The sequence below is a fragment of the Cherax quadricarinatus genome, chromosome 39, assembly GCF_038502225.1.
Source record: "Cherax quadricarinatus isolate ZL_2023a chromosome 39, ASM3850222v1, whole genome shotgun sequence".
NCBI lineage: Eukaryota > Metazoa > Arthropoda > Malacostraca > Decapoda > Parastacidae > Cherax > Cherax quadricarinatus.
In genome coordinates, this window is record NC_091330.1 from 14,408,638 (window position 1) to 14,426,550 (window position 17,913).

Sequence of the window (17,913 nt, forward strand, 5' to 3'; positions counted from 1 at the left end):
TGGCCGACTTTTGTAAGCGGCATCCTACTAGGGATTGCCGCTTACAAAAGTGTTATTCTATTTATTAATGTTAATGTAAACATTGATACTACCGTGTTCAGCTGTATGAGCACTGACTTGACGGTGTTCACGGTTTAAACACTGACGTGACGGTGCCCATCTTGTGAATTTTGAGTTCACGGTGTTCATGTTGTGAACACTAACGTGTGTTCATTTCTCGTTCAGGCAGTTCAACGAGGCGGCGAGGAAGCGTTACTTCACCAACCAGAACTTAGCTATGTACTTCTACTCTATGATAGCTGACTACTTCCTGGGCATGTGGGGAGGAGGTGTGCCCAAACCCTTTAAGTACACCGAGATACAGAGGCATAGGTCAGTGCCAGAGAGAGAGAGAGAGAGAGAGAGAGAGAGAGAGAGAGAGAGAGAGAGAGAGAGAGAGAAACAGACAGACAGAAGAGAATAAATGTTTGAGTTTTTATCGACAGTTCCTTTCATTTTTCTTGTTCTGTCTCTCTTCCTGTTCTCTCCCTCATTGTTTACTAATTTGGCATCTATATATTAGATTTCTTGGTACCGTAAATATTTTCCCATTTAACTTAAAATTCTGACTCATTATTACCATCGCCCTCACCTCCGTCAACTACCAGCAATTTTACCATCAAGTTGTGTCGCTTCAGATTCAACTTGAAGAGCAAGGAAGGTCTGGCAGACAGGAAGGTCCCTCCGCAGCCTCTCGTCTTTTACAACAAGGAGGGAAAGGTTACCAGATACAACCTCAGGAAGGTCAGTTTGCTCCCATCAACTATGGACTAATGATAATTGGCCATTACAACTACTAGTGCCGAAAATAATTTTGTTACAGCATGGAAGTCGAGGTTGCCATGTTTAACCTTAAGGAAAGGGCGAGAGAGTGTGTGTTGCAAACCTTCAACACCATTATGATTTCCTTGCCTGAACCCTTTTTTCAATCACCTCACTCACCTGCCGTTTGCGGTTAAGAGACGGGGGTCATGCATGGCAAGGGTCATGCATGACCCTGCATGACAAGGGTCATGCAGGGTCAGGCGCTGAGACTTGATTCCCTCTTTGAACATAGGAACATGAGAATGGAGAAACATTGCAGCAGTCCTACTGGCCCAAACAAGGCAGATCCTTCTCAAAACCAACCATTCCCACCCACCCACTTGTCCAACCTTTTGCCAAAGCTATCCAAGAATTTGCTTCAGTACCTCAGGTACTAGTCAAACCCAGACCCTTCTCACTCAATACACTCAACACATATTCTTTATGCTTTACCGTCCTCTCTCACACAGTTCGGAGAGCTTCCATTCCATCTGGTGCGAGCGAGGAGGTTTGAAGACTTGTACCAGCATGTGCTCTTCAGTTACCAGTGGCTACACGCCAAGCTCTGTTCGTGTCCCCTGCAGGCAGTGCTCTCTGACTTCGAAGATGCTTCGACCCACATCGATGACAGGGACCAGATCAGGTGAAGCCAGAGAGAAGTTAATGTACTTGCTGAGGAATATGGTGGCTTAGATGTTGAGGTAGTTTGTAGTGGCGTAGTTATGTTATGGCAGTTTGTGGTGCACTGGGTGAGAGTTATTTGTATTTCTTGTGGCAGTTGCCTGTGGGGAAAGTGATGTATTTGTTGTGGTGGTGGTTGTAATGATGGTGATTGTAGTAGTGGTAGTGAGGATGATGGTGGTAGTAGCTGTAACGGTGGTGAAAGTGACTACAATTGTCATATTAGTTGGTACTGTAATGGAGATAGTGGCTAGTAGTACTGGTGGCGGTGGTAATGGTGGCTGCACTGGTGGTAATGAGGTCAGTGTAGTGGTGATTGTGGCAGCAGTGATGCGGTGGGGGGGGGTGAGGGAGAGGAAGGGAGGAGTGTCTGTTGTGTCCTAACGAAGTGTTGTTACCCACACAGGTCGTAATGCTTTACACAGGTCGTGATGCTTTACACAGGTCGTGATGCTTTACACAGGTCGTGATGCTTTACACAGGTCGTGATGCTTTACACAGGTCGTGATGCTTTACACAGGTCGTGATGCTTTACACAGGTCGTAATGTTTTTCACAGGTCGTAATGTTTTTCACAGGTCGTAATGTTTTTCACAGGTCGTAATGTTTTTCACAAGTCTCAATGTTTTTTTTAAAGCAAGAACTTCCCCACTTAGTCAGCAAAGTTCGTTTTATCAGTAAAACCAAGCCTAAACCGCCAAAACCAATCTGCCAAATCACAAAACCAATATATTTCACTGGTAATACATATCTTTAATTGACTTCAGACTAATCTATGTTGGGTGATATTTTATCTGTATGTTTTACGTAAATTTTAGCGAGATTAATTTGGATTAGGTTAGACCGCTATGTTAGTTTGGTTGAAAAATATTCATACTGTATTAATTAATAGAAATATATCTTTCAGTCCATAAGATAATTTTTAGAAAAAAAAAATATTTTCAGATTTTTTTTTTGACCGGGCTGGTTTAAAAAATCCACAAGACATATCTACAGAAATTAACTTTTTATTATTTTTAGTGTAAAATAAATAATCTTCAATAAACTACAGAAGTTTTATATACATTTTATATATAAATACAAAATTTTGCAATAATTTTGCTACATAAACTGCATGCTTTTAATTATCATCTCAAGAAGATAATTAAAGACGGATAAATAAAGGTACTTTAATTAATGCTTAATTTAAATAATGATTCCATCTAATGAGATTCTTTTTAAATAATAATTTTCCAACAGTGAAAGCACCATGCGTAGGAAAAGGTAGTGTATGTTTGGTGTGTTGCTCGTGTCTGGCCTCTGTGTGGCCCTCACTTGTCACCTCTCATGGCCTGTGTGGCCCTCACACTTGTCACCTCTCATGGCCTCTCTGTGTGGCCCTCACACTTGTCACCTTTCATGGCCACTGACACTCACACACTTGCCACTTCTGGCCAATAAAACTCTATTGGTCAGCTCTCCTGAGCATCCCTTTTTTATGCCATCCAGATGTTCTTCATGAAGCTCAGTGCATGTTCACTCTTTGTTTTCACGAGTGATATTCGTTATTTCCTTCTACCTCTCTTGGCTATCTGACTTGGCTATTTACTTTAGCCACCTGTCTTGGCTATCTATCTTGGCTATCTGTTTCGGTCATGTGCTCCCCTTTTAAGATTTCTAGTTCTTCCGATGATGTGTCTCGCTCCAGACAAACCCCAGACCTGACCCTCAAACTTTTCGTTCTCCTGTGCGAAGACATTGCTGGTGTTGTCTCTAGCATTCTAACAGACTAATTTTTCAAATTTATCTTGTCTCTTTCCTTTTTTTTATATATCGTACTGTTTCCTTCTTCCTTGGACATGAATATGTTCCATCTCTCTTTCCCTTTACCCTCTCTCTCTCGTTATCAGTTGCCGAGACTGTATTTCTCTCAGCTCTCTGAAGAGGTTTACATCAACTGCACTCTGGTCACTCATTCTTTTTGTCAAGTTCTAGTACTTTTACACTTAGTGTTCTTCTTTGACCTGAACAGTTTTCTGATCTTTAATCTCAACTCTCTGTATTTGTCTACATGAACTAATTTTAGATCTCTTTCAACATCTTGTTCTCTGCACTTGAAAAACCCAAGATTTCCACTCCTCTGCAGACTTTGGTTCTTCTCGCTACGTCCTCAGAAGGGACGCTCTTCATTCTGTATTTCCCGCACACTGATTACCTGCAGTCTCCCTCCTGCAGTGGACACCCAGTACATACTGACTCTCAGGCCTGCCCACACAAGTGCAGTGCCCTCACCACACAAGCGCAGTACACTGCTCCACCCCAGGAGGTGCCAGTGCCAGCTAGCCCACCTAGGGTTAACGAGTACCAGACATCATCGTTGACCACTTGCTATCACACTGCAGCCTCTATTTATATTTTTCTCTATAACGCAAGGTCTTATCTTTTTTTTCTTCAGTAAAGCTCATCAAAGAGTGAATTATCCAAACTGCTGCTTTATCGTGACGATTTAAAGTAGGGTTTGTGGCGCTTCATCTGACCAATCACATTTGAGGTTGGGGTTAGGTTAAGCTCCATAACAATATCTGCCTTGATCTGACCATCCAGGCTGCGACGACGGTGGACTCCACTACTGCCTCACTCTGACTAGTTGCAGTACGAAAGTTTCCAGCTCACTGCTACTTTTCTTGGATCAGTCGTATACAGTTCTGCTGATCTCTAATACACACTTGAATATCCAGACTCACCATCAGTACTGAGATGAAATCTGGATAATGTTATGACTGTTTCATTTTATATTTTCTCTCGTCACGCAGTCACACAAGTATAGCTTCCCTTCAGCATCTCTGACCTCCTAACACCTGGAAGGTCCTTGGCGTAGGTAGGATAACTCATTCCTTCAAGATTTCCTTAAGCCAAACAGTAGTTCTAGATAACTACGTCTTGATAAATTTATTTTGCTTGTACAATTGTATACGTCTAATAATGTAAATAAAGGATCTAAAAGAGCCATTATAGAAACTGATAGCTAATTCATCATTACCGTAATGATTTACTTGCCTTGCTACACATAGATATATAGAAATAGACTACACAACTGAAGCTTTAAGAAACTAACTGGAATTTTTTAACCACACAGATTAGTGGTAGCTTTGTTTGTGAGTCCGAGAACAGAGTCCATAGCGGGTTGTTAGTGTTGAGAGGTGTAACACTCACCTCTTCTATGTTCACATCCCACTAGCCTCAGTCAGTCCCTTTACATCCTATTCGATTCTCCCTCACATCACGTCCCTCCTTACCTGGACTGAGATTTCTTACAATCGTAAAAGTAACATTGTGTCAGAAGTACCGACCATCGGACTGGTGACTTCACAAAGATAAACCACCACTAAGGCTGCTTAGTCACGAGCGAACACAATTTCACAGACGTGACTTTACACAAATATTGCCTGACGAAGTTAGTGTTGGTCTTGCGTGTGTGAAGTTACTAGATTAGTTCTCAGTAACTCATTACCTCTGGCTTTTTTACGTCCATCATTACCTGCGTCCCATCACTCCACGACTGCTGCAGGGAATTGATGCTGGTGGCTGATGCCTTGAGGCTGGGAGGCGCCATCCTCTCACAGTACCCGGATATGCTGGCACCGCAGCTCATAGGTCGTCTTCTGCCGGAGATGGAGGCCAATCCACACGTGAAGAGCCTCCTGGAACAGTGTGACGCAGAGGGCATCGAACACTGTGGTCTTCTTCCTTCCTACCACTGTAGCCACACACCTGGAGGTCCCCTCAAGGTGATAGTCGTGTGTACGCGTGTTTACATTTGAGTGTATATGTCTGTGTGTGTGTTTCTTTTTGGAATTCCTCATAGGAATAATGCTCGTGGTGTCCTGTCTAACAATATAAATTTGTCGTATAAGATTTCTAAATTCCCAAATGTTTTGCACGCATTTCTTAACTGATTTTATTTCAAATATCTGTCGTTATGTTAAGACATATTTCATAATATCACATTCTTTCTTGTATAACTCAAATTTATTCCCATTATTTAATCAAAGAAGCCAGTTGAACTATTACATCGTGAACTTAAAGACACACAAGTTCACGATTAAGTAATCACGTCAGAAAAAGTATATGTTAAAAATACAGAATTACGAAGTTACATTAGGAATAGTCAATTCATCTTATGATTTTTGAAATATTTATTAAATCAGGGATTTCTATAATTTTTTTCGTGATAGAACTTTTGAAGTTTTCTATATAGTATTTTTTCTCTCCAAATTTTGACAACATAATTCTCCTAATATTGATTTCAGTCATGTAAATGTCGAATGTGAATTATTTTGAGCAGAAAAAAAAAATATTATAACGTATGATTTTTTATTATTGCTGACCATCACCATAGAAATTTTTGATGTTCCTGTAAAGAAAATCAATTTACCGTCACTTACCTGGAGTCTACCTGGAGGGTGTTCCGGGGTCAGCGCCCCCGCGACTCGGTCCATGATCAAGCCTCTATTTATCACTTGTCAGTCACTAAATTTATAGGCTTATATATCTTCAGTGAATACTTGTGAAAGCAGAATTGTATTTCCCACACGGATTTCAGCTCCATTTATCTAACCTCTGATTTCAATGTCACTCCCTTAACTTTTGACCTCTGACCTCAGTGGTCACTCCACTGACCCCTGATTGTTGATGTGTTTCAGTATTCGCTAGAGGGTCACCAGTTTGCTGTCTTCGGCTTCCGACTGACCCACGACCTGCGCTACATCGTCAGCGTCTCTAACAAGTTCATCACCTGGGACCTATCGACCTCTGACCTGACCAGGGAGGTGGTGCCAGGAATTGAAGGCATAATGCAGGACCTGGTGCTTTCCCCAGACAACAAGTACTCAATCGCTCACACCAATAACAGCCAGGTGAATGACGCACAAGCAAGTTAATCGACTCATGCATAAATACTGTTTTGGTAAAAAAAAAAAAACTATGATACCTTAAACATTTATGTCTTCGTCTCTCTCTCTCTCTCTCTCTCTCTCTCTCTCTCTCTCTCTCTCTCTCTCTCTCTCTCTCTCTCTCTCTCTCTCTCTCTCTCTGTGTGTGTGTCTCAAGAGCTCCGTCACCGGACCCTCTCTCTTTTTCCTCTCTCTGTAACACACAAACAGAACATTACATCTCCTTCTTCTCACCTTGGGTTCAGACGGTGTTACTCAACATGTTGACGAGTGAGTTCTTCCTGCTGGAGAATCCTCTCCCAGGGCAGAAAGTGATCGGTAGTCTCCTCTCAGACTCGTGCGCTCTCATACACGGAGACAGGTCAGTCTGTAGACTACAGTGTCAAATAGCACAATTTCTGATATTACTAATCGATTATGTGTATAAGTGTGTATATGGTTGTACTGGAGTGTGTATATGGTTGTACTGGAGTGTGTATGTGGTTGTACTGGAGTGTGTATGTGGTTGTACTGGAGTGTGTATGTGGTTGTACTGGAGTGTGTATGTGGTTGTACTGCAGTGTGTATGTGGTTGTACTGTAGTGTGTGTGTGGTTGTACTGGAGTGTGTGTGTGGTTGTACTGGAGTTTCTATGTGGTTTTACTGAATTGTGCATGTGGTTGTACTGAAGTGTGTATGTGGTTGTATGTGTGTGTATAGACACATACTTTGCAGGCTGTGAGTGTATTTGAAGATGTGCACGCTTCATGTGGGTCGTGAGCGTACGTCACTATGTGTACGTCACTATGTGTACGTCACTATGTGTACGTCACTAGGTGCACGTCTCCTACGAGTTATGCATGACACTATGTCAGTTTCCCACAGGTCATGAAGGTAACATTTCAGTCTTGGGACCATGGAATGGCCGAGGTCCCAGGACTAAAACATTTCCAATAAAATGTCCTAGTGTTTGCATTTTGTTTTTTTCCAACTCCACTGTGTACATTTTCCTCCTTAGATCATGGGTGTTGTACACACTGAGAGGAGAAGAGCGAGAACGAGTGTCGTCGCCGGTGGACAAGCCAATCCTCTTCATAGACTTCAAGAGTCCCAAGGACTACAGCCTTGTCTGTTGGTCAGGAGACTTCGACAATAAGGACCTACTTATCCATACCGTCGTCGGGGACACCACCTTCCCCAACCTCGACTTTCACAGGTAAACACGGCAAAACAGTTGCAAAACAGTGAAAAAGGCCTGACTGAAGACACCTGTGGAAGGGTGTTCATTCACTGACTGCAGGCACCTGTTCACAGGCGAGACACCTCAATGAACTTTCTCTTTGCAATTGTCTTTTTTCACCTTTTTGTCGGATTTACGCCATTTGTCTGCAAGTTGCAGAATATTTTAGATGTAGGTGATCATTGATTACTGACGTTGTTAATGTTATTACTGGATAATCAGGTGTCCGCTACCCACTGCGCTGAGTTAGCTACATGGTCGTTTAGATTTAGTAAAGTACAACAGCCAAGGCTACCGTAGTACTCGAAACACGAGTAAATAAGCGACATGAGAATGTGCAAGCAGAGGCTGCAACAATGTTATTTAAGTAAATAAACATGTATGCAACGTTTGAGTTACTTTTCGCCTAGCAGGGGTCTAGTCAAACTTTAGTGTGGCCAACTGGGTAGAATGAGTATACCTGCAGTGAACAGGTGAGGTGCAAGGCTGGCGTCTCGATGATAATGTAAAATGAGACTCTTGTGCAACATTTGGGTATCTTTATTATGGAAACATTTCGTCAGCCAGCGGCTTCTTCAGTCCAGTACAGAGAAAGATGGAACACAAGGATGAGCTAGAGGTAATCAGTCGCTCAGCCTGGAGTCGATGTGTTCAGTACATCATTCTTGGTGGAATGAAAACATCGACTCCAGGCTAAGGGACTCATTATCTCAAACTCCTCTTCGTCTTCCACCTTTCTCTGTACTGAACTGAAGAAGCCACTGGCTGGAGAAATGTTTCCAGAATAAAGATACTCAAATGTTGCACAGGAGTCTCATTTATCAACCTGTCAATGACGACAAAAGGTTCTTCAAACACGGCTATACTAACCCTGTAATAAAGTTGGTAGAATTACCGACAATATGTAAAGTAAAAGGACACAAGTGCAACTAATGTGACATTTATTGTGGCAACGTTGCCACAATAAATGTCACATTAGTTGCACTTGTGTCCTTTTACTTTATATACTAACCCTCCTCTACAGTGTGATGACCTGGAGCAAGTGTCGTCGTTGGTTGTACTGCTGCACGCATGACTACGGAGACGACGTGTGCTTGTTCCGTCGCGACGACTCGTGCTGGACGCTAGAGCGGGTCGTAGCTCCCAACGACCACAAGCTGCTGATGCTACACCTCAGTGACGACCAGAAACATCTCATCGGTACCTTCATGATGGGCTTCCAGGTGAGTCTAATAATAATAATAATAATAATAATAATAATAATAATAATAATAATAATAATAATAATAATAATCCCCTCCTCCCAAGAGTACGTTTGAAAACACAAGATCAACGCACACTAAGGTGACTTATCCCAACTACTAGAATAAAATGTTATGGTTAACTTATGCTTTTGTGTTGCACTTAAAATTATTAAATAATGACGTGTTGCTCGAATGTATAAGTTATGTCTATTTATGTATCTGTATATTCAGTTGCAGGTTTGTTTATATTTGCCTTAGACTGTTTCGGTCCGTCCTCAACTTTGATATTGGTTCATGACGGTACGAAACGTCGTCTTGTTTGTATTAACAATCAGTAGGTCAGTTGTGGGTTGCTTGCAGGTGTGGGAGGTGGAGGCAGGCGAGGCGTGGACGTTGAAACTCCCTCATGGCATCAGGAACATCTCCACGCAGCTCCTCAAATCCAACTCTTGCGTTCTCTCCAAGGGATACAAGTACGCCGTCGCCGGAGTCAGGTGGGTGTTGGAGTGGGTAGAACCGGGTGGGTGTTGGAGCGGTGCGACCAAGTGGGTGGTGGGTTGGGTGGGACCAGGTCGATGGTGAAGTGATGGTAAGGATCATCTACAACACAGATCATAAATTATCGCAAATCAGATTAGTGGAAAAGGCCAAAGTGTTCTTCCCATTTTTTAATATGATTGATGCCTGGAACCAAAAGTTGGCTGAGGTAAGCCAGTGTTTAACTGTGAAGCAGCAGTTTCTATCCCTGGCCTCTTAAGGCTTAAAGCCAATTTACTGCAAACTGGTCATTAAGGCTTTATTTCATCCGTGCTTAAAGACACATCACAATTATGACTGATCCCTAAACTAGAAATTTAAGCAAACCTGAAGTGTTTTAATGCTGAGATATAAACTCGGTGTGAAGACACCGATAGATGTAAACCTTTCGTTGTTTATACTTTGAGATTCACTGGTATTTTGCATAGCCTTACATACTGTCGTTACCTTATACAGACATCATTACCGAAATATTCTGGTGTCATAACAATTGATTAATCAGTCACAGGACAAAACTGCTGACTCGCTCAGGACAAGCAACAAGCTGGCGTCGTATGTTACCCTTGTATTCCACTCTTCTGACTGTATCAATATGATTCATACAGTTGACAGTTTTGACTCACCTCTTTGGTGTTCGCGTATTATTAAAACTGTCCACCTTGTGGCCTAGACATTTCCGGGGAGTATATTTTCAAACTTTTTGTATTTGTGTATTAAATTTCTAGTGATATTACTGTGGCTTATTTAATGCGCTGTTTATTCAAAGATCTTATTCATCTCATTGCTAATTTTTTTTATTTTTTTTTTATCAGGAAGAGTCTTCAGAAATGTTATTCATTTCATTATTAATTTTTTATTTTTGTTTTCTTGCAGGAAGAGTCTTTACGTGTGGGAGCTGAAGACTCAGGAGCTTCTCAAGGTCCTTGATGCTCACTTCGGTCGCATCATCGACATGGTCGCACTTGTCGTCGGTTCCTGGAACTCTGTATGTCACAAGCACCTTCCTAACACATCCTTTCTAGCATGCATCTAGCACCGCCTAGTATGTTGATCGCTATATCTTTAGCACGCACTCTACTAGGCAGGGGTCTTACAAACTAGTCTTTCCATGGCCCTTGAAAGATTGAACACTGCCCTTTCAAACAGGTTCTCTTACTTCCCCTTGCATACAGACCTGAAACCCTGACACAATTATGCCACACCTGTAGTATAACTGTCGCGCTTCCCTACAACTCAGGTCTTCTTCTCCCATCTAGATTGTTCATAATCCTCGCTCACCAAAGCTCTAGCGGATCCTGGTGCCTTTTTAGCTCATTATCAGTGCAGTTCCAACACCTGTAGTTCTTAGCTCACAGTGATAGATAATATGTTTATTAATCTCTCTTTTAAAAAATACATTATTATTTACTACTACTAAATAGAAGTTGGTGTATTTTAGTGCGTCTGCCCTTACATTGCAGGGAGGAGCATTCGACACATACACACACACACACACAGTTATGGTAAGCAACATCTTCCTTCTCCTTCAGGTGATCACTTCATCGCTGGACAGGACAGTCAAAGTGTGGAACATCAACAACATCTTCGAGCAAGTGCACGTCATTGATCGTCATGAGCTGCAAGTCGACGATATCAGGTGAGGATAGCGAAGAGCGAGGACATATTATCTAGCTCCGTCATATGCTTTGCCAAGGTGTGACTGCACACTGAGTCTGTATACTCAAAGATTGATCATAGGCATTTGATGAATATCCCTGTTCGTTTACTTCGCAAGTCAGGTTAAGCATGTCCGCTTCCGGGCTCTTGACTCAATCTCGTGATTTTGTCTGTACTCAGGTGATACATTGTCTCGGGTCTTCTATCTAACATCCATTATTCTTGTTTATCATTCCTGTCGCCTGTTTAGTCTGGTTTACGTATATCCAGATCTTTCTTATATTTCTTTGGTTAATTTTGGTTTATAGAATTCATATATGGGTTCCTGGTTCATTCCATTCTAGCCTGACCTTATTTACATTGTTCGTTGTAGCTTCTTCCATGCCTGATACATAGTTCCTTCAAGCTTAGGTTGTACGCTGCCTCGGGTATCCTCTTCCCAGTGCCTGGTTACCAGAACTTTCATTTGTTCTGATGGAGAGCTAATTATACTTTGCTGACGATTACAATTCTAAAATCTTGCTTTAGTTTTCTGCTCTTATGTTTATGTTCACATACCCGTCACGGGGAGCCTTGATGGTGGCGAAGGACTCTGACCTAAGATATTGGTGTTGCCCCTCGCTTTCTTTGCATGAAACCTTATTGACTCCCATTCAATAGGTGTTGTATGACCCCTTTGGATTTAATATTTTTCTTTGAATATAAAGCATGCACGTAAAAAAGGTACTGGGGAGGGTTAGACACCGGATATTAACCATTAAAGTAGTCCCTATCATACTGGTATATACAATAGTCAGTGTCATACACATATTTAGATTATGGGTTCAAACACCTTGTGGGTCTTGATCTCTGTTTTCAAGATATTGATGTTGGCAGCGCTGTATAGCCCTTGTGGCTTAGCGCTTCTTTTTGATTATAATAATAATAATGATGTTGGCAGCTTGGCTGCTGACAAACCCATAGCTGTAACGGTGACGAGAAACTGTGTGGGCATCTGGAACCTTCGTCTGGGGAAGCTAGTGAGCAAGCTGGCAGATTCACCCCTCGGTGCTATTGTCACCCACGCTGGTATCACCAGCAACAGCAGGTAGGTAAGACAACAGCATGCCCTTTTTGATTGCTTTTTTGTAGTTACTGTGCGTGTGTGTGTGTGTGTGTGTGTGTGTGTGTGTGTGTGTGTGTGTGTGTGTGTGTGTGTGTGTGTGTGTGTGTGTGTGTGTGCTCGTGCATTTTCCTGACAGATTTTGAGTTTTATTTTTCAGTTCCTTTGGCCGTCTTTCAACGTCCTGTTAATTAATCTATTGCCGTATTTATTGATCAATTCGTGAATAATGCTGGCCTCTACCCTCTTTCATTATAGTTAATTCCGCTCATTTATTACCACAACGCTTCGCTTTATGTGCCTTGCTTTAATTTCACCCTGCTTAACAATTCTTTTCGTTCGTCCGTCTTTGCCGCTTTGCTTCATCGTCGCTATTATTACTTCATCATCATCCTCATCATCTACGTTCCGTGTGCCCTCTCCTTCATAATTCTCTCACTGCTGCTGGTGGTGTCTGCCTCAGGTACATAGTGTCGACGGAGTCAGGGAACGTGTTGATCTGGAACGTGCGGGCCGAGGCGGTGGTGTTCAAGGCGGAGCAGAAGAACGTCCAACAACTCTTGCTGCTTGATGACGACACCAAGTGTGTCACAGTCTCCAAGGTGCGTTACGTTACTCTGTAGCATGACAGTCTCCAAGGTGCGTTACTTCGTAGCATGATTCTCCAGGGCGCGTTACTTCGTAGAATAACAGTCTCCAGGTAAAGCAACGCTGATGTGGCTTCGTCCAAGACCGTCACATCACTGTCAGGGTGGATATATAACTCGCTACATAACGAAATTAGCTCAGTTCCCTTTCTATCTTTGCTTATCAGGCGTCCATGAAGACAGGTGACATAGTGCCACCTTAGTAACCTCTCTCTCTCTCTCACCTTCCCAGGTGTCCATGGAGTCAGGTGAGCTGTGGTGTCACCTGGTGACTCGTTCCATCCCGTGCGGACAGGTAGTTTACGAGCTCGACTATCCAGTTCGATCCTTCCGTCAGATAGCCGTGACGGCAGACGGTCTCTTCCTTGTCATCCCTTCCGTCGACGGTCTTAAGGTGGGCAAAACTGGGTTCTACCATCTAGGTTGTGTTAGATCCTAGGCAGTTTTGGGGCCTAGAAAGTTTTAATAACCATATATCAAACTATTTAGACCAGTGGTCTGTTATAAAACGTTTCGGTCCTGGAACCTTGATCAGTTCTCTGCATAATTTCTAAATCGAAACGTAAGTCAAGACAATATATTCAAGAAAAAATCCAACGCTTACTGAGGAATATGTTGATTGTAAAACTGATGTGAAAACTTTATAACACGAAGCTTAGAAACGTAATTATGTCTTAATTTAAAATGTGGCACGAATTACGAAATTAAATTAATATTTTAAGGTAAAGTGTACAGTGACTGAAGGGAGGGACGGCGAATGAAGGGAGGGACAGTGAATAAAGGGAGGGATGGTGAATAAAGGGAGGGACGGTGAATAAAGGGAGGGACGGTGAATAAAGAGAGGGACGGTGAATGGAGGGAGGGACAGTGAAAAGAGAGATACACAGTGATAATACAGAGGCACTGCATAGACGTGGAGGTAAAATGAATGAAGGGAGGCCCACTGTAGGTTGAGAGTCATAGCGAAGGTTGCAGTGAAACCATTAATGCTTAATGACATTCATTTACACAAGTAAGTGTAAACTAGGTGGTGAATCCACTCTGGAATGTTAAGCCGGCCGGAAGAGAAGTGAGAATCTGCTACTTATTAATGAAAGACTCACCTGATTCCAGTCAATGCTTTCACAGGACGTGTTGTTGATATACCACGCCCGGACGGGGACACTGGTGCACAAAATGCCACTCAAGTACCCAGCATATAAGGACTTTCACTTGGTAGTGCCCCTACCCAACAAGCCAACCCAGGTGGCGCTCATCGACCAGGATAAAGGCAACATTGTCGACATACGAACAAAGAAGTTTGTGCGATCGATACCCAAATGGGGAGGCAAGGTACGTAACTAGCTGTGTTTGTCTTGGTGAGTTTGTGAGTGTTCAGCTCCAACTCAGGGACTCTCTTATTTACGCTTTACTTGTGAGATAGTGAAAGGATTTGTCTTCCTTATTCGTTCCATATTTTACTATCCTCATGCTTCATATTATAAGCAGTATTTAGTACCGAGAAGTTGATAAGACACACGGGCAACACTTAGGTATCTTTATGGTCGTAACGTTTCGCCCGAACAGCAGTCTTCATTAGTCGAATCACACAATTATAATTACTAGAGACGGTCAAAGAACAGAGAGGTAATATTAAGGCAATTAGTCTCTAAGGTTGGATAAAAGGTAATCAGTCCCTTGACTTAAAGTTGTAAATGCGTCTTTATTGTGACTCAAATTCTCGAAACATCGACCCTTGAATTTTGAAGCTTTACATTGTAACATATGAGTTTCTCACTAATTCCAGTTCCACGATCAAGGGTTAAAAGTGAATTTTCAGAGCATTACCTGGAGTTTACCTGGAGAGAGTTCCGGGGGTCAACGCCCCCGCGGCCCGGTCTGTGACCAGGCCTCCTATATATTACATTAAAAGTACAAAGTATGAACAACATTTCGAACACTTTAGCTTTCCTGGGTCGTTGACTCTCGGGGATTAATAATTTGAATAAAGTCTTCCGTAGCTCGATAGCTAGCGAACTCAGCTCACACACTGAGGTCCGTGGTTCGATCTCCGGTACAGGTAAAAACATTAGGACGTGTTACCTTAAGACATCTGCTGCCCCTGTTCACTATCAATAAAATTGGTATCTGGTTGTTAGTGGACTGGTGTGGGTCGCATCCTGGGACAAAATTGACCTAATTTGCCCGAAATGCTCTGTAGAACAAGGTGCTTGCTGTATTGTAGTATGTCACTGATGCCATCTAGACCTGTATACCTTGTACATGTACTTGTAGAAATAAAGATTATTATTATTATTATTATTATTATTATTATTATTATCCTTTTTCTTGTGTTAAAGTCTGTAGCCTTTCTGTACGTTGTTTCTCTCTTATTTTCACCTCCTGTTGTAACTTGCGGATAATGAAGCTATAGCCAGGTGTGTACGTGTGTTTGTGGTAGGTTTCCAAGGACGGTCGCTACGGTCTGTTTGCTCCTGCGCGAGGCGGCCTCGAACTGCTGGAGCTCCGACACGGTACCTCCGTCAGGACGCTCATCCCCAGGGTAGCCGAGGGCGTCTTCTCTGTTATCTGCCTCTTCACTCGCACCGACGAGTACGTCCTCTATTACCATGGTGGCCGCAAGACCATCAGAGTCTTCAGGTAAACAGCGAGTTCTTGTAGCCACTAGTACTGAGTGGAAATAGTGAACCCATGTTGCTCATCCTTGATAAAAGAGGTAAATAGCCCACAGATAACCTACTTACTATCCGAAAGTGGAAAGTTGACGTTCATATCCATCCACATTTCTGTAACTTTTCATTCCTGGGGTAAATAGTTTGCCTCACTCGCTAGTTTCACGGTAGAGAGTAATGTTAACCACTCATAAGGAACGTATTATTGTCAGTTAATAACTCAACCTTGTCTGGTTGAATGTGTCGGGTTTCGCTATCATATTGAATCGTAACTATGCCCCATCGAGGCAGTTAGGGCATAGTTATGGTGTGGAAACATGTTTACACCAAGTTACACACTAACATTGTCCTCTCAATGAAGACTCGATATCGGGACTAGTAAATTGTCAATACCGGATTTTCACTGATATTAATATTACTTAAAAAGATCAATACATATTCAACAATTGAACACAGATCTACCTTTTATTTTATATATGTAAATTAAATTAAACAGAGAAAAATGATTACACAAAAGTGTACATGTAGGTTACAATGGACCAGTTTGTTTGGTTACATTGGTTGCAGTAACGAGAAAACATTGTCATGAATATTTTAATAAATGTCCCTTGTTGGTAAATCATTTCGGGCTTAGTACTTGTAAACTATCAAACTATTTAGTACTAGTTATGGCATGTGGGCTTTGTCTTTTTGTACAGGTACTAGTAGGTTGACCAGGACGGGTCGTGACCCGGGTCTTCTCCATGTGGTGACCCGGGTCTTCTCCATGTGGTGACCCGGGTCTTCTCCATGTGGTGACCCGGGTCTTCTCCATGTGGTGACCCGGGTCTTCTCCAAGTGGTGACCCGGGTCTTCTCCATGTGGTGATCCGGGTCTTCTCCATGTGGTGACCCGGGTCTTCTCCATGTGGTGATCCGGGTCTTCTCCATGTGGTGACCCGGGTCTTCTCCATGTGGTGACCCGGGTCTTCTCCATGTGGTGACCCGGGTCTTCTCCATGTGGTGATCCGGGTCTTCTCCATGTGGTGACCCGGGTCTTCTCCATGTGGTGACCCGGGTCTTCTCCATGTGGTGACCCGGGTCTTCTCCATGTGGTGACCCGGGTCTTCTCCATGTGGTGACCCGGGTCTTCTCCATGTGGTGACCCGGGTCTTCTCCATGTGGTGACCCGGGTCTTCTCCATGTGGTGACCCGGGTCTTCTCCATGTGGTGACCCGGGTCTTCTCCATGTGGTGACCCGGGTCTTCTCCATGTGGTGACCCGGGTCTTCTCCATGTGGTGACCCGGGTCTTCTCCATGTGGTGACCCGGGTCTTCTCCATGTGGTGACCCGGGTCTTCTCCATGTGGTGACCCGGGTCTTCTCCATGTGGTGACCCGGGTCTTCTCCATGTGGTGACCCGGGTCTTCTCCATGTGGTGACCCGGGTCTTCTCCATGTGGTGACCCGGGTCTTCTCCATGTGGTGACCCGGGTCTTCTCCATGTGGTGACCCGGGTCTTCTCCATGTGGTGACCCGGGTCTTCTCCATGTGGTGACCCGGGTCTTCTCCATGTGGTGACCCGGGTCTTCTCCATGTGGTGACCCGGGTCTTCTCCATGTGGTGACCCGGGTCTTCTCCATGTGGTGACCCGGGTCTTCTCCATGTGGTGACCCGGGTCTTCTCCATGTGGTGACCCGGGTCTTCTCCATGTGGTGACCCGGGTCTTCTCCATGTGGTGATCCGGGTCTTCTCCATGTGGTGATCCGGGTCTTCTCCATGTGGTGACCCGGGTCTTCTCCATGTGGTGACCCGGGTCTTCTCCAAGTGGTGACCTGGGTCTTCTCCATGTGGTGATCCGGGTCTTCTCCATGTGGTGACCCGGGTCTTCTCCATGTGGTGACCCGGGTCTTCTCCAAGTGGTGACCCGGGTCTTCTCCATGTGGTGACCCGGGTCTTCTCCATGTGGTGATCCGGGTCTTCTCCATGTGGTGACCCGGGTCTTCTCCAAGTGGTGACCCGGGTCTTCTCCATGTGGTGACCCGGGTCTTCTCCATGTGGTGACCCGGGTTTTCTCAATGTGGTGACCCGGGTCTTCTCCATGTGGTGACCCGGGTCTTCTCCAAGTGGTGACCCGGGTCTTCTCCATGTGGTGACCCGGGTCTTCTCCATGTGGTGACCCGGGTTTTCTCAATGTGGTGACCCGGGTCTTCTCCATGTGGTGACCCGGGTCTTCTCCATGTGGTGACCCGGGTCTTCTCCATGTGGTGACCCGGGTCTTCACCATGTGGTGATCCGGGTCTTCTCCATGTGGTGACCCGGGTCTTCTCCATGTGGTGACCCGGGTCTTCTCCATGTGGTGACCCGGGTCTTCACCATGTGGTGATCCGGGTCTTCTCCATGTGG

The 17,913-nt window shown here is 43.9% G+C and overlaps 1 protein-coding gene across 1 annotated transcript in view; it reads left to right on the top strand.

Moving 5' to 3' along the window:
• Window positions 1-17,913, top strand: part of LOC128696420 (NACHT and WD repeat domain-containing protein 2) — a 68,346-nt gene that overhangs the window by 34,903 nt on the left and 15,530 nt on the right. The window contains exons 16-31 of the mRNA XM_070092430.1: window positions 226-372; window positions 678-783; window positions 1,314-1,486; window positions 5,071-5,290; window positions 6,206-6,418; window positions 6,700-6,815; window positions 7,452-7,649; window positions 8,698-8,896; window positions 9,278-9,411; window positions 10,328-10,439; window positions 10,984-11,090; window positions 12,051-12,197; window positions 12,676-12,814; window positions 13,092-13,253; window positions 13,988-14,191; window positions 15,300-15,499. Coding sequence (XP_069948531.1) covers window positions 226-372; window positions 678-783; window positions 1,314-1,486; window positions 5,071-5,290; window positions 6,206-6,418; window positions 6,700-6,815; window positions 7,452-7,649; window positions 8,698-8,896; window positions 9,278-9,411; window positions 10,328-10,439; window positions 10,984-11,090; window positions 12,051-12,197; window positions 12,676-12,814; window positions 13,092-13,253; window positions 13,988-14,191; window positions 15,300-15,499 — 2,577 coding nt within the window. The remainder of the gene's footprint in view (window positions 1-225; window positions 373-677; window positions 784-1,313; window positions 1,487-5,070; window positions 5,291-6,205; window positions 6,419-6,699; window positions 6,816-7,451; window positions 7,650-8,697; window positions 8,897-9,277; window positions 9,412-10,327; window positions 10,440-10,983; window positions 11,091-12,050; window positions 12,198-12,675; window positions 12,815-13,091; window positions 13,254-13,987; window positions 14,192-15,299; window positions 15,500-17,913) is intronic.